This window comes from Lycium ferocissimum, chromosome 10, assembly GCF_029784015.1.
Source record: "Lycium ferocissimum isolate CSIRO_LF1 chromosome 10, AGI_CSIRO_Lferr_CH_V1, whole genome shotgun sequence".
Classification (NCBI taxonomy): Eukaryota; Viridiplantae; Streptophyta; class Magnoliopsida; order Solanales; family Solanaceae; genus Lycium; species Lycium ferocissimum.
Window position 1 is genome coordinate 34,994,068 of NC_081351.1, and position 12,725 is coordinate 35,006,792.

Here is a 12,725-nt window from a genome sequence, read left to right on the forward strand (position 1 = left end):
AAACTGAAACTTTAGGCTGTATAAATGACGTTAGAGATACGTTAACTACACTATCTCCTTGCTTGTCCTGTCAATAGACTAACTTATTAATGCTATGGTTATTACAGTGCCTACTAGTATATTTGCCTTTCTGTAATTTCTTTTACTTAATCCTTTTAAATAAGATTGCACATATGTTGCTAAAATTCGCATGATGACCTTCAACTAAACCATGATAACTATAAAAAGACAATTGGGAAGAACCTCAATATTGGCGTCTCTGAGAGAGAACCTTGTCATCTTACTCAAATATGGTGTTATAGGTCTATCCTTGTCCGGCTTGTCGGGGAAATTCTTGATCATGTTGCTACATTGATGAAACTGTTATTTAGCTGACATACTGCAGTAACACTGGATGATCCATTTGTTTTCTTGAGTGAGGCCAGTTTTCCCGGAAATTGTTCTTTTTTTTTTTTTTTTTTTTTTTTTTTTTTTTTTGATAATGGTTACAGGTTTTTATATATATAAAGTCGACTGCACAAGTTGTGTGATCAAGCCCAAGGAACCTTACAACACTACTTAGAGATGAGAGAATCATCTTCATTTTTATCGAAGTGCTAGTCAATGTGAAACCTTATCTCCACATGTTTTGTGTCTATCTGTCTTGAACTTAGAATCTTTGAAGGGAGATTGTTAAATTATGTCTTGTATTGTCACCGTTTGAAATTGCTGCTGCTGCCATTATTGAGCTTTGGTTGTATAAATTTTCCAACCAACCATTTAGGTATTGGCATTGAAAAAGATGCTCCATCGTGCTGATTATTCCACTAAAATCTAAAAGGACGCTTCACCTTTTTCTTATTTTTATAAACATTTCCGGAATCTCCCAAATTAATGGGATCATATGCTTTTGTGGTAACATTGCATGCTTGCAGTTTTACTGTTTGAATAGAAATTCAAAATTCTAGCTTTAATTTCATTTACCTCATCAATACGTAGTACCTGAAGCACTAAAGTTTGATAAGCTCCATGGAGTTTTTGCCTCCTTAATTTCCTAGTCTTATTCATTACCTAATATTCCTTCATTCACGTTTTTTGACAATCGTAACAGTTATTCCTTCATTCACGTTCTTGTAAACTACAATCTCTCGCGTTAAAGACTCTACTCATTGTAGATGACTTTGTTCTGCCTATGCGTATTCCCTAAAGTAATACAAAAGACTTCTCCCTAAGATGGACTTTATGCTCAGACACTTCACGACCTAAACATGAATTCGTCCATGTTAATTTTAGTACGTAATGTATTGCTATACAAATATGTAATTTGATGAGACTGTCTTCTGTAGTATAGAAAATCTGGTTGTTGATTGTGCATTCCATTCATTTGGGTTTAGCATTAGTGTCCTTGTGATGCAGAAATAACTGTTTAAGCTTCTTACTGTCTTCGGAAGCAAACAATGTTTGTTGAGCATGCTTCATATATTATCTGATCATCCATTCTGAAATTCTGGGAAGAGAATTACTAATATAAATTCCTATTGTATCTTTTTTCTTTAGCACTTGAATGCTGAAGTTCGACATTGGTGTGAAATGGACTTTGTTTATCCCTGCTAAAGACTATTGCACATAAAGCATATTGATGCAACTTTGAGGTATGTCTTAATATATTAAGTTGCTTAACTCTGCTCTGTACTGTTTGCTTGTGCCGTGTTTCTCAAGGAATTTCCATGAGGAGCTACTGTTATATATGATCTTTTTCTGCTTACATTTCTTTGCTCCCACCCTGTTTAAACAAGTCAACTATTTACAACTATTTGAAAATGTCAAATCAAGTACGATCCTAGTATATAGGCATACACATCATAAGCATGAAGTGTCAAGAAAGATAAAGAACTTTAGAGATACTGTACGAATGTATTCTTTTATTTGTTGTTATCTTGATTTAAGTAGCTGTGCTAAGGATTGCATCACACTTGTCAAACTTGATGTCATTAACCATATGAACTGAAGACTTGACATTCCTGGGTTCTCTACCATTAACTACCACTACTAATTAAAACATAGCTCTGTAAGCTTGGGCTTCTTCTTCAACATGAGAACTCAAAACTCTTACGAGTCTGGTTTTCACCGCTAATGCAGTTGTAGCCTGCAGCATTTTCCAGTAACACGATAGTCAATGTCAAGGTTGTGAGTTACCATTGTGTTTCCAGATGAAGTATACGAATAAGAAATTACCCTAATTCGGTAGTTCCTGATGTCTCACAGTTCTGTTGCTGTGGCTGGCTTAGCTGGAGATGAACAGGAGCATGAGGGTCTTCATGGATGGTTAAACTGTTTGGAACTAGGGCATTTCTGCTCACTCCATTTGCATTTCTATTTCCATAAACCTGGAGTTCAACACGAAATGTAGAAACAATTTGCTAGAGTTCCAAACAGAATGGTGAAACTCATTTAGTTGGTATAAGAATACAAATGGAAATAATTATTCTTGAAGCATAGTGAAAGCTTTTAGTGATGTACTTTGGTACCTTCTTATACAATTCCATATTTTCTTGACGAATTAGGTTTACCTTCTTATATAGTTCCATGTTTTCCTGATGGATGAGGTTTCCCTGCAAGGTAAAAAATTAATTTAGCTTCGTGAAAAGTTATCCTTTTTAGGATAAATCGATAGAAGTCGTTGCATTTTATGCTGATTGACCTTTCGGTTTAGTTCTTGTATCTCATCAATCAGAATTTCATCCTGTAGAAATGAGAGGTAGAGTTAGTTCGTTTTAATTCAATCAATATAGTGCACATTTGATGGATCTGAAAGTTTAATACCTTTCTCACACGAACACCACGGAGACTCATTTCCAGTTGGTTCTCCAAGTTCTGCAAATCTTTGATGCTCAGACCAGAAAGCTCTTCACCCATCATTTGTCTATAATGCAGAAATAAACTGTTAGGAAACATGCAACTCCAACAGAGAAATTGATATTTGACTGTCTGTGACTTAGATATAGATTCTGTTTCTAACAACCGTGACTTCTCGTTTCTTGGGGGTTTTGATGTTAAACAGCTTGAGGGGACCTTAGCAGAAATCTCTAACACCATTTGAGGTGGGCTTATTATTGGGATTTTCACTCCCCAACATTGAGTGGTTTTTTGAGTTTATATAGTGAAGATACCTCTACAGAATCCTCCATGCTACTACATTTAATCAGAAGAGAGACTGAATGTTGCGTGATACTTTAAAACCTGGATCTGAGGGAGAATTAAACATATTGTGGGGGTTACGATCATGGTCCTGAGTGCCTCATCCTTTTGATTTGGAATACCAGTAGCCTGAAATAATCTGAGTGTCCTTTCTGTTAGTACTTACAGATATAACCTTTTTATGGAAAACCTAGAGCAGATATCTGTCATCTGCTATTTTGTGAACTGATGCGACAAGCTATATAGTGGCACTGACTTTTCTCTGCCATGGTGACTTATACTTTAATTCTTGATTTCTTGCAAAAGAAATACTTATTAAGGGGAAATTGGTGGTTAGCCTAGAATGCCAATACTGTTGTTCTTTTTGGTGTACTTTCGAGGTCCCTATTTGTATAGAGGATTGGATCTCTTTTGTTGAGAACCGTATTTGATGTAGGTTCTCTTCTTTTGGTATACGGGGTTTCCCCAATTAATAAAACTATTTACCTTATCTAAAAAAAAAAAAGATGCTATGACATGTGCTTCTTCACCTATGAGCTGTGTCTTTAAGAAGGATAGCACTGGACAATAATTATTGTTGACAAAGTGATATAGTAATTGTTAAAAAAAGGTTATGACTGAACTTTTAGTTATTGGCAATAAGAAATTTGAAGTTTAATGTAAGAAATCTAGCTATTAAAAACTTAAAACTGCATCTTTTCATCTAAATCAAAATTTTAAAATGTGTTTTGAACTGACTTGACCTGACTTTTACTTCGCATATATAGCTTAATTCCATTCTTGTGTACTAAGAATTATTCTTGTTCTTTTCTGTTAATCGTTGCATTTTCTTGCGTTACAGTTTTTTTACTAGTGCTTTTCTTCGTTAAAGCCCATACTTCTACTGCACTTTGATCTTAAAGTCCCAAGGAACTTTAGCACATTTGCTTTTGACCACTTTGGTAAGATGATCTCTTTGTCGTATACCTCTTGAGCTTCCAAGAAACCTGTGAGATTCCATTTACTAGACAGCGAACCTGATTGTGGTTATCCAAAAGTGGATCGTTGTTTTAATTAAAAAGAAAAGTTCATCATTGTTTTCATCTCTGCCAACCCCATCTTCTAAATAAAGACGACCAGAAAGCACCTGTTTGCGTTGCCATCTGCGTTTTCCAGTCCAATATGCACAGTGCTCGTGTTTCTCTACTCTTCCGTTCTATCTCATTCGCTATATATGCTCATTATATAACTTAAATAGTAGATAAAGAATATTTTAAGTTTCTGATTAATCAAACACTTCTAAGAACGAAAACTTCAATGGGTGAAACGATTTGACTCTTTTGATGTAGGAATTCAATGTAAATTTACTTTCTTTTAACATATTTTTCACTTAAACGTCTCCAAAACTACACTGGAGACTACCTAGTTGCCACATGTGCTCAATTTAAGAAATTTTACGAACTGCTTAACATGCAAAAGGGTCCTTACGTCTGTGCTATAGGTGATTGAATAATTTTTTTGTGGAAATAAGAAATATATCTAATAAAGGACAAGAAAGTTTACCGGTGATTCTCTTGCAAGTTTTGTAGTTGTTGCCTCAGCATTGCCGCTTCCCTTTGCCAGAACTGCTAACAAGAAAACATACTTTAATACATGGCTTTGGATTATCATAGGAGAAATTGAAGGATATATCTGCATGGTTTGACAAAACTAGTTGTGAAATCAATACAAACCAAGCCTAGATGTAATGCATTCTATTTAGATTAATGTAGAGTCGTTCCCCTCCTTGTTGTCCGAGTAATAGATCCATATGTACCCTCAAGATTATGTATCTTTAAGTTATGAGACCTTTTAAAATACGGGGAAAAACAAAATCAGCTAGAGTTACTTCCTTGAGGTTGCACCATGTCAATGACGAAAAAAGTAGGAAAATGAAATACACCATCTTAAGGTTGCATTCCTATCTATTTCACTAGCTAATATAAATACAAATATTAATTCCTTTATATTGTCCAAGGATTGAAGATCTGGTTAAGAATCCTTAAATGTCCTGCTTGGATCAGTCTTAGTGCATTGTTTGTTGTTTCCTTTTCCATAGTATTATGGTTTTGCAGTTTTTGGAAATGATGTGCTTGGTACTCCTTGTGGATGTTCACTTCTGTTTTCTCAGATGAAAAGGGAAAAGGAAGAACTTAAATTCTTTTACTTCCAGGGTTAAATATTGGGATATTTCTTGTTGGTTAATTTGTTTCAAGAAGTAAATTCTTCCAAAAGAAGAACATGGGATTAATTAGACCAATGCCAAAAAAAAAAAAAAAGAGGCATCAAATGTTTTAGAGGACATAGCATATGAAACCTTAATAATCTACTTTGGCTTAGAGACAGTTATAGCCTGAAAGAACTTTGTAGGCATGCTGTCAATGCTTGTTTCTTGATTGCCTCGTTGATAGGTTTCTCCGATCTCCTCACATTGATGAGAAATGGTAGTATTGTTTTTGACAAATAGAACTTGAACTCTTTTTTGCCGCTAGTTCATACTAGGATTTTGGAACATCTCTGATTCAAGCAGAAAGTTCCTCATTAATGGAAGGAATTCAAGTTTCAAATACTCCGACGAAGAGAACATTGTTGGTGTCATGAATCATTTTTTTTTTTTTTGGACAACCGTGGTGTCCGAGTCAGTTTGCGCCCACCTCGACTAATTCTACGGGGTACCTGCTACCTCGCACCAAAGATAGATACCAAGTAACTCTGTCCACTAAAGCTTGTACAGATAGGAAGATATCTCCAACTGTTTGTCTCCGTTGGAAATTGAACCTGAGACCTCATGATTCTCAACCCACTTCATTGACCACTAAGTCACATCCCTGGGTGCTCGTGAATCATCTGCTTTCTTGAGTGTCTCTTTGACCATTTTCTTCCCTATCTCCTCACATCGATGAAAAAGAGGTGTTATCATACTTGTTTTCCATTAGGTCTGAGGGGGGAATGGGATTTATACTTTTGGTACAGAGGTCGACTTTTAGTAATAGAATAGGATTTGAGTTTAGCATGATTAGGACAGATTAAGGTGTTGACTATGAATCCAAGCCAGGTTGAATTGATTTTTAGTCATTTTTGTGGAAGACAATATTATAAGCATCGTGACGTTTTGTTGTATATTACTTCTGCTAACTTGTAAGGAATGCTTCAAACCAATGTGTTGGATTGTTTCTCAGTGGGGATCAAGGTTTTGACGTAAAAGAGATTGCCACAAGGTATCGTCTTTATATTTGTTGCTTCCTACCATTAAGAATTTTGCTCGACAATATGCCATCAGGGATAAAACTATAAGCTGTTGTTTTTTTGGAGGCCTTGAAGCTGATGGTCATAAACTTTTTTGTGTGGTACAGTATGGAGGAACCAAATGCGAAGTTTTGTAAATGAGTAGTTACAGTTGCGTCTTAGTTACTCTATAATATACTTTCATATGCTATTCGGGGAGAGGGGGGGGGGGGGAGTCTGATTGTAGTATTATTTATTATTAACTTCCCTTCTACTCGGCAAACCATATGTGGATTTTTACTACTGGATCTAGCATTGACTGCCCCACTTGTGGGATTATACTGGGTACGTTGTTGTTGATCTAACATTGACTGATAAATATTCCTACATCTGCAAAGATGAAATAGATAGGACTCCGCCATTTAATAAGTGCACAAGACTGATTTTTTCCTCTTTGTATGGTCTCTAGTTCATAGGAAGACTTTGTTCCCTCATTTACCATCTCCTCTTGTATCTCCTACTATCAAATTGAGATATGTGAAAGGGAATAAGATATTGATGCCTAATGTTATTGACAATATTCAACGCGTATGTTGGTGGTTGTAATGGGTCTTACCTAGAGCAGCATAAAGTAATAGTATTCCATTTTTCGGCTATTCATATCTGTGTTGAAGATCTAATCTAATCCTAAATATCAAAGACTTGTTTTTTATTTTTCTAGATACATTTTTATTAGAAAACTTTAAAAAGTAAGAGTCTTGATTTTGTGTTCCAGTATCATTTCGTTTCAACGCTCTGGAGATACTTCATGGAGGTTATTCTCATTCTTGCTTGTGAAAATGAATTTCAAGCCGTATAACATGCTCTAGATTGCATGGTTTTTGACCTAGGGGTACTAAGAGAGGAGTTCAGAGTTATTTAAAATGCTGAAGGGGCAGTATTAACGTGTCATTTAACATGAAGCTTATTCTCCTTCTTGCTTGTGAAAGTGAGTTGCAAGCCCTATAAATGCTCTAGATATCATGGTTTTTGACTGATGGGTAATAAGAGAGGAGTAAATGGTAAGAGGGCGGTGTTAACGTGTCATTTGACTTATTAGGGGGGAGGAAATTGGAAAACTATTCTGCATATGTCTTCAGTATTCTGGCACTAACAAAGACGTAATACTGTTGGCTTTTTTTTTGTTTTAATCAAGCGACAACTGAGCAACACAATGTACAGCAGCGCCCCTCGCCCTGCCATTTACACTCACATACAGCCACGATCACATCTCCATATAGAAAGGAAATACCTGAAATACCTACACCCCAACTTAGTTGCCTAAACTCCTGGAAAACCACATACTACTAATACTGTTGATTTATTATCTCCTGGATTTCAATGTTGTATTTCTGGGGATTCTATTGAACTTGTCCTGTGCATTTATGCATAAGAGTTAAGAATGTAATTTTTCTGCAACAGGGTCTAAGCACAAGCATAGACAAGGGTGTGATTAACAAGTTGTGGATGTTTATGTTAGGAGAATTTACATGATTCAGTTTGTAACAAAAAGAGATCTTTTACATGCTTCAAATAATGAATGTGTGTTCACAACTTTATTGATGAAATTTTATATTAATTGGAAATGATCTTTGTTTTGTTTCCGACTTGCAAAGGAAGCTAATCGTAAAATGACCGCTCCTCTAATTTGATGACGGACTTATGTGGAAAGAGGCTACTTCTCATCCCTCCCATGTTATCATCGTTGGTAATGTTAGGAACTTGAAATATTGTTTTATCAATTTTGACCAAAGGTAAGCAGAAGGTATATGTATGTGATAAGTGAAGAACTTCTCCACGTAATATAGAAAGAAATCATCTAGAATAGGGTTGGACACATATATTGGGTCTCTTTCAGGTGGCAAACTGAATCATGGATAACATTGTCCCTCTCTATTGTAGCTAATGCTTCTCTTATGAGGTTTCATGACATTTAGGAAACTAGTTGCCCCTCCATTTTGTTATATGTATCTTAGTTTGACTGGACACGAAGTTTACGAAAAATAAGGAAGACTTTTTAATCTTGTAGTCTTAAACTAAAGATGTGTGTAATGTACCAAAATGCCTTTAAATCTTGTGATCTTAAACATGCCATGTAGGATGTTGGAGCTAAAGCGTTAATAAATATAGAAAATGACATTGTATCGTGGCCTAGTAGTCAATTAAGTGGGTTGAGAACCATGAGGTCTCACGTTCAAATACCAATAGAGACAAAAATATTAGGTGATTTCTTCCCATCTGTCATAGCTTTGGTTGACAGAGTTACCTGGTACCTGAAGCTGGTAGGAGGTGGCAGGTATCCCGTGGAATTAGTCGAGGTGAGCACAAATTGGCCCGAACACCACGGTTATCAAAAAATAAATATAGAAAATGGCATTCTTTTTGAGACAGACTAAATAGAGACACATTGCTTTTGTGGTTTGGATGCATGTTGGAGAGCAAGGGTATCCTTCAGATAATTATTTAGGCTCTCTTAATGTTGGTCATGTTCAGTTAGCTTCATAGTCGAATGATAGTATGGCATGTGATGAAAATTGGTTTGTAGAATGGATTTCGTCTATGCTCTAAGGTCTCTTCATAGGAGTCCAATCACCTGAAGGCTTAAGGATTTATCTGATTATAGTTCTTGAATGTTAAAGGGGAGTGAAATATACGTTTAGGGAGGATACATTTTCCTGCTTTTCAAACCATCAAAGCCATATCCTTGTTCATATATTCTTGTGTTTGCATAATTGTAATTCTCAGTGTTTCTTATATCCCTATTGGGGTGTGACATACACGTTTTAAAAAACTAGTCAAGCACAAAAGTGGTGTGTCTTTGACATACTTTGGAAAGGTTAGGTGCGTAAAGGGTTTCCCATGTTTGAGAAGGGTGTCAACAGGATTTGGCCTTAAGGTCAGGGGGTAAACTATGTATTCTGCCTATAAATTTCTTCCGTTCCTGACATATATGAATTCTTTCTTGTGCGGTAAGAATTAAATGCGCCCGACTTGAAGATTATAAAGCAGCTCTAGACGAGATCTTTTGTTCCTGGATTTTGTGTTCCATAGGAAGTGTGTGCTAAGAACAAGAGTGCAATATGTCATGATGGCAGTATTAACCCTGAGGAGAATGCTTAGTTATGTCTTAAATTATGGTGACCTATGCAGTCTTATTATTCAAAGGAGTCAAGTGCTGCTCCCATGATCAATCTTACCAGGATTTACCTTTCAATACCATATCCAAAAGCTCCTTGCTGCACCTGAACTGCTATGGCTGTCAGATGAAGATTCCCTGAACATAGGAATGATCTGGGTCTATGCAGGGTGCTTTTGTCCCATTATATCGTAGACTAATCTACACTGCTTCAGTTTCACCGTAATATCAGGGCGTGTAATTTCTGAACACAGGAAGGCCCAATGTTTCTCCTGTTTCACTTTCCATCACATTTTGTTTCCTATGTGCCTGAACTGCATAATTCCTGTAATACTGATCTGTAAAGAACGAACTTTTTTTTAATGGGAATTTTTATTCCTTTGCGGTGTCTTGAAAACATGAAACATGCGTCGGACTTCTGTTTTCCCTTCTGCAATTGCAAAGAAGGATTAGAGATTGATCTCCAAATACCGAACAGATGACATGACAAAGACAGGTTTGAAAGTTGGATACCTTGTGTGAAGCAGGACTACCTAGAACCTTGCCCTATCCACGTATGTCATTATCTGCTTAATAATGACAAGCGGGATTGTGTAGAAGTTAGAAGATAAGGGGCAGGTTAACACCAGCTGTCATCTTGGTAGTACTTTGACAAGTTAAGAGATGAGTGTGCCCTAGCTGACTATTTTCAAGAAATGGGCTTCACCTCATTACTACCCCTACCACAAATTGAATCTCCTTGTTGAGTCGACATGACTCAAATGATTAAGATTCAGAAGATATTGTGTAAGATGTTGACACTGATTAGAAGGGGTGTTGGGGGGGATACACAGTCTCTGGAGTCCGTCATACTAGAACTTTGCCCACAATAATAGAACCTTTACACTGTAAAGGTAATTTAAAAGATGGCCAAACTTTCCTGTACAACAGGATCAGACAGACTGCTAAATCCTTGAAGTTGATAGTAGTGATCGTCAGTGAAAAGGTACCATGTGGTCTTTTTTCCAATCACGTGGCATTTTAGTACCCCTCTCAAGAGCATGAAAACCTTTTGTTGTTTTACTTTGCAGGATATCAGGCTGTCCATGTAGAATCTTTTTTTCGCGTTAATAATGCAGACTGTAGTGGTTATATGAAAATTGTTTGGCTGAAGATGTTCTTTTGCTGATATGATGCAAAACTCTTCGAAATAATTGTGAACTATTAGACAGATGTATCCCTAGCTATGCCTTGATTGCTAGACAAATGAGAGTCATAGTCCCTGATCTATTCATTTATGTGACCTCGTATTCTAATAGATTCTCCACCCTGTTTTCCATTCCCTCGTATTATAAGATTCTCCACCCTGTGGTCGACATTCTGTTCCCCTTAGTCATAGTTGCTAATATCTTTTGGATCCGTTTCCACAAAAGAGGTGTAAACGACAGTACACCATAATCCATGCATGTTGTAGAAAGAGGAGAGTGTAGAGGAACTCTTACTGAACTATTCTTGTTAGAAAAGCAATCGAATCTTACTGAATTTTTCGGGTTAATATATAAAAGGGCTCTTTATTAGGAGCTTTTATGGAGTAAAGAACCCCACACACTTGCATTACCACCTGAGCTTCACTGGAGCTCCGCCCAGCTCCTACGCCTACCACGAACTTGACTCATCACATGGCTGCTAAAGCAAGTTAAGCTTCACACAGCCTTGAGGAAGCCAAAACTCATCATTGTCTGTTTCAATTTTGACATAATAATTAATAGTTCTCCTGACAATAGTATGATGCCTAAGAATTATTATCACTAAAATCATCTTGACACACTTTTGGACTTTATATAGACTCCTCGTATCTTGGATAGGAGTTGACTCCTCGTATCTTGGATAGGAGTTGAGTCAAACTTTTGTACATGTTTAATGCCTGATTGTTGCTGTTTCTGTGAATAAATTCTACTTATCAAAAACAATGTTTGGAGTTTCAAGCCACCTTGTGCTGTTTGAAACCAGGAGATATTAAGAGTCACCAGAATAATTGCCAGTCACCTGAGAAGAGTTGCTGGAATAGTGATCGTTCGCGGTAAAAGGTCGTATTATTTCTCACAGTCTGTTGTCAATGCAGCCAACGAAGTGCGGCTTACAGCCCATGGGGAAAGATCTTTTTCAGAGAGAAAAGAGATATGGTGACAAATCTCTAGGACATCATGGAAGCTTGAATTAACAGTTGAGGAGTAGAAGAAAAATCATTGGGGAAATTGCTGATAAAGCCTGCGATAAGTGAATGGAACAGTAATAAAATCACCAAAGATACTTAGGGTTCTACAAAATATCATAGAAGCCTAATACGCCCAATACATGGAAGGAGAGAGACGGAGAGAAATTCTTGTTGGAACTGGTTCATAATATCAAGAGGGCTGCTTGTGTAAGGAAAGTTTCTAAGGTCTCCAATTATTTTAGATATAACCACTAGGAATATTTTCCATATTATTATTCTTAATGATCACCTTAACTTTCATCTATACTATAATCACTAATAATATTCTCTACTATTTGACTATTCTGTTAACTTCAAACATATTTTTTTTCTTAATAGTGGTGTCCAAATCAAGTTGCTCCCGCCTTGACTATTCCACCGAAAAGCTTGCTGCAGCCCACCTTACAGGTGTCCAGAGATCAGCTCACCATGGTAGCATTTATAGGTACTGTGCGTTATAGCTTAGCTTTGAACCTGAGATCTTAGGTTGTTACTCCTATGCCTCAAACTACTCTAGAATTCCCTTGGTGTTTCATAAATTATGTCCAACGGCATGAACTTGTTATGATAGAAACCTTAGTTATGCATATTTTTCTTTTACTAGTTAACTGTAAATTAACCAGTGAAACTTACCCTAACCTCAGAAGTTGGAGTTGCCAATTGATGATTCTCCTCCTTTGTTTTGTTGTATCTTTCAATCACCGACTTCATGCTGTAAAAGTAAATATATTCAGAATTGTCTTTATTGTACTGATTGAGCAAGTATCGTGGAGTATCAGAAAGGTTGTTCTGTTTTGTTTCTAGTCTAGTCTATACATACATAAGCTTTAGATTGTGTTCACTATATACTAGGTCACCGTAATAAATACTGTTTGATCCACTTATAAGAAAGGACTC

General features: G+C 36.5%; 1 protein-coding gene and 1 long non-coding RNA gene across 7 annotated transcripts in view; one reads left to right on the forward strand and one right to left on the reverse strand.

Annotated features, from left to right (window-relative positions):
• LOC132033583 (uncharacterized) overlaps window positions 1-12,553 on the forward strand; it is a 31,739-nt gene extending 19,186 nt beyond the window's left edge. Inside the window, exons 4-5 of one of the 3 annotated variants that reach the window (XR_009408819.1) lie at window positions 1,537-1,631; window positions 12,168-12,553. This is a non-coding gene — a long non-coding RNA (uncharacterized LOC132033583). The remainder of the gene's footprint in view (window positions 1-1,536; window positions 1,632-12,167) is intronic. The other 2 variants (XR_009408818.1, XR_009408820.1) reach the window with 2 other exon arrangements.
• The window catches only part of LOC132033582 (MADS-box transcription factor 23-like), a 34,207-nt gene continuing 23,363 nt past the window's right edge, over window positions 1,882-12,725 (reverse strand). For 2 of the 4 annotated variants that reach the window (XM_059423588.1, XM_059423587.1), the window contains exons 3-9: window positions 12,462-12,540; window positions 4,720-4,781; window positions 2,803-2,902; window positions 2,681-2,722; window positions 2,508-2,591; window positions 2,215-2,366; window positions 1,882-2,125 (exon numbers count right to left, since the gene is read on the reverse strand). In XM_059423588.1, coding sequence (XP_059279571.1) covers window positions 2,110-2,125; window positions 2,215-2,366; window positions 2,508-2,591; window positions 2,681-2,722; window positions 2,803-2,902; window positions 4,720-4,781; window positions 12,462-12,540 — 535 coding nt within the window. In that variant the 3' untranslated portion in view covers window positions 1,882-2,109. Of the gene's footprint in view, window positions 2,367-2,507; window positions 2,592-2,680; window positions 2,723-2,802; window positions 2,903-4,719; window positions 4,782-12,461; window positions 12,541-12,725 lie in introns of all 4 variants that reach the window. The other 2 variants (XM_059423590.1, XM_059423589.1) reach the window with 2 other exon arrangements.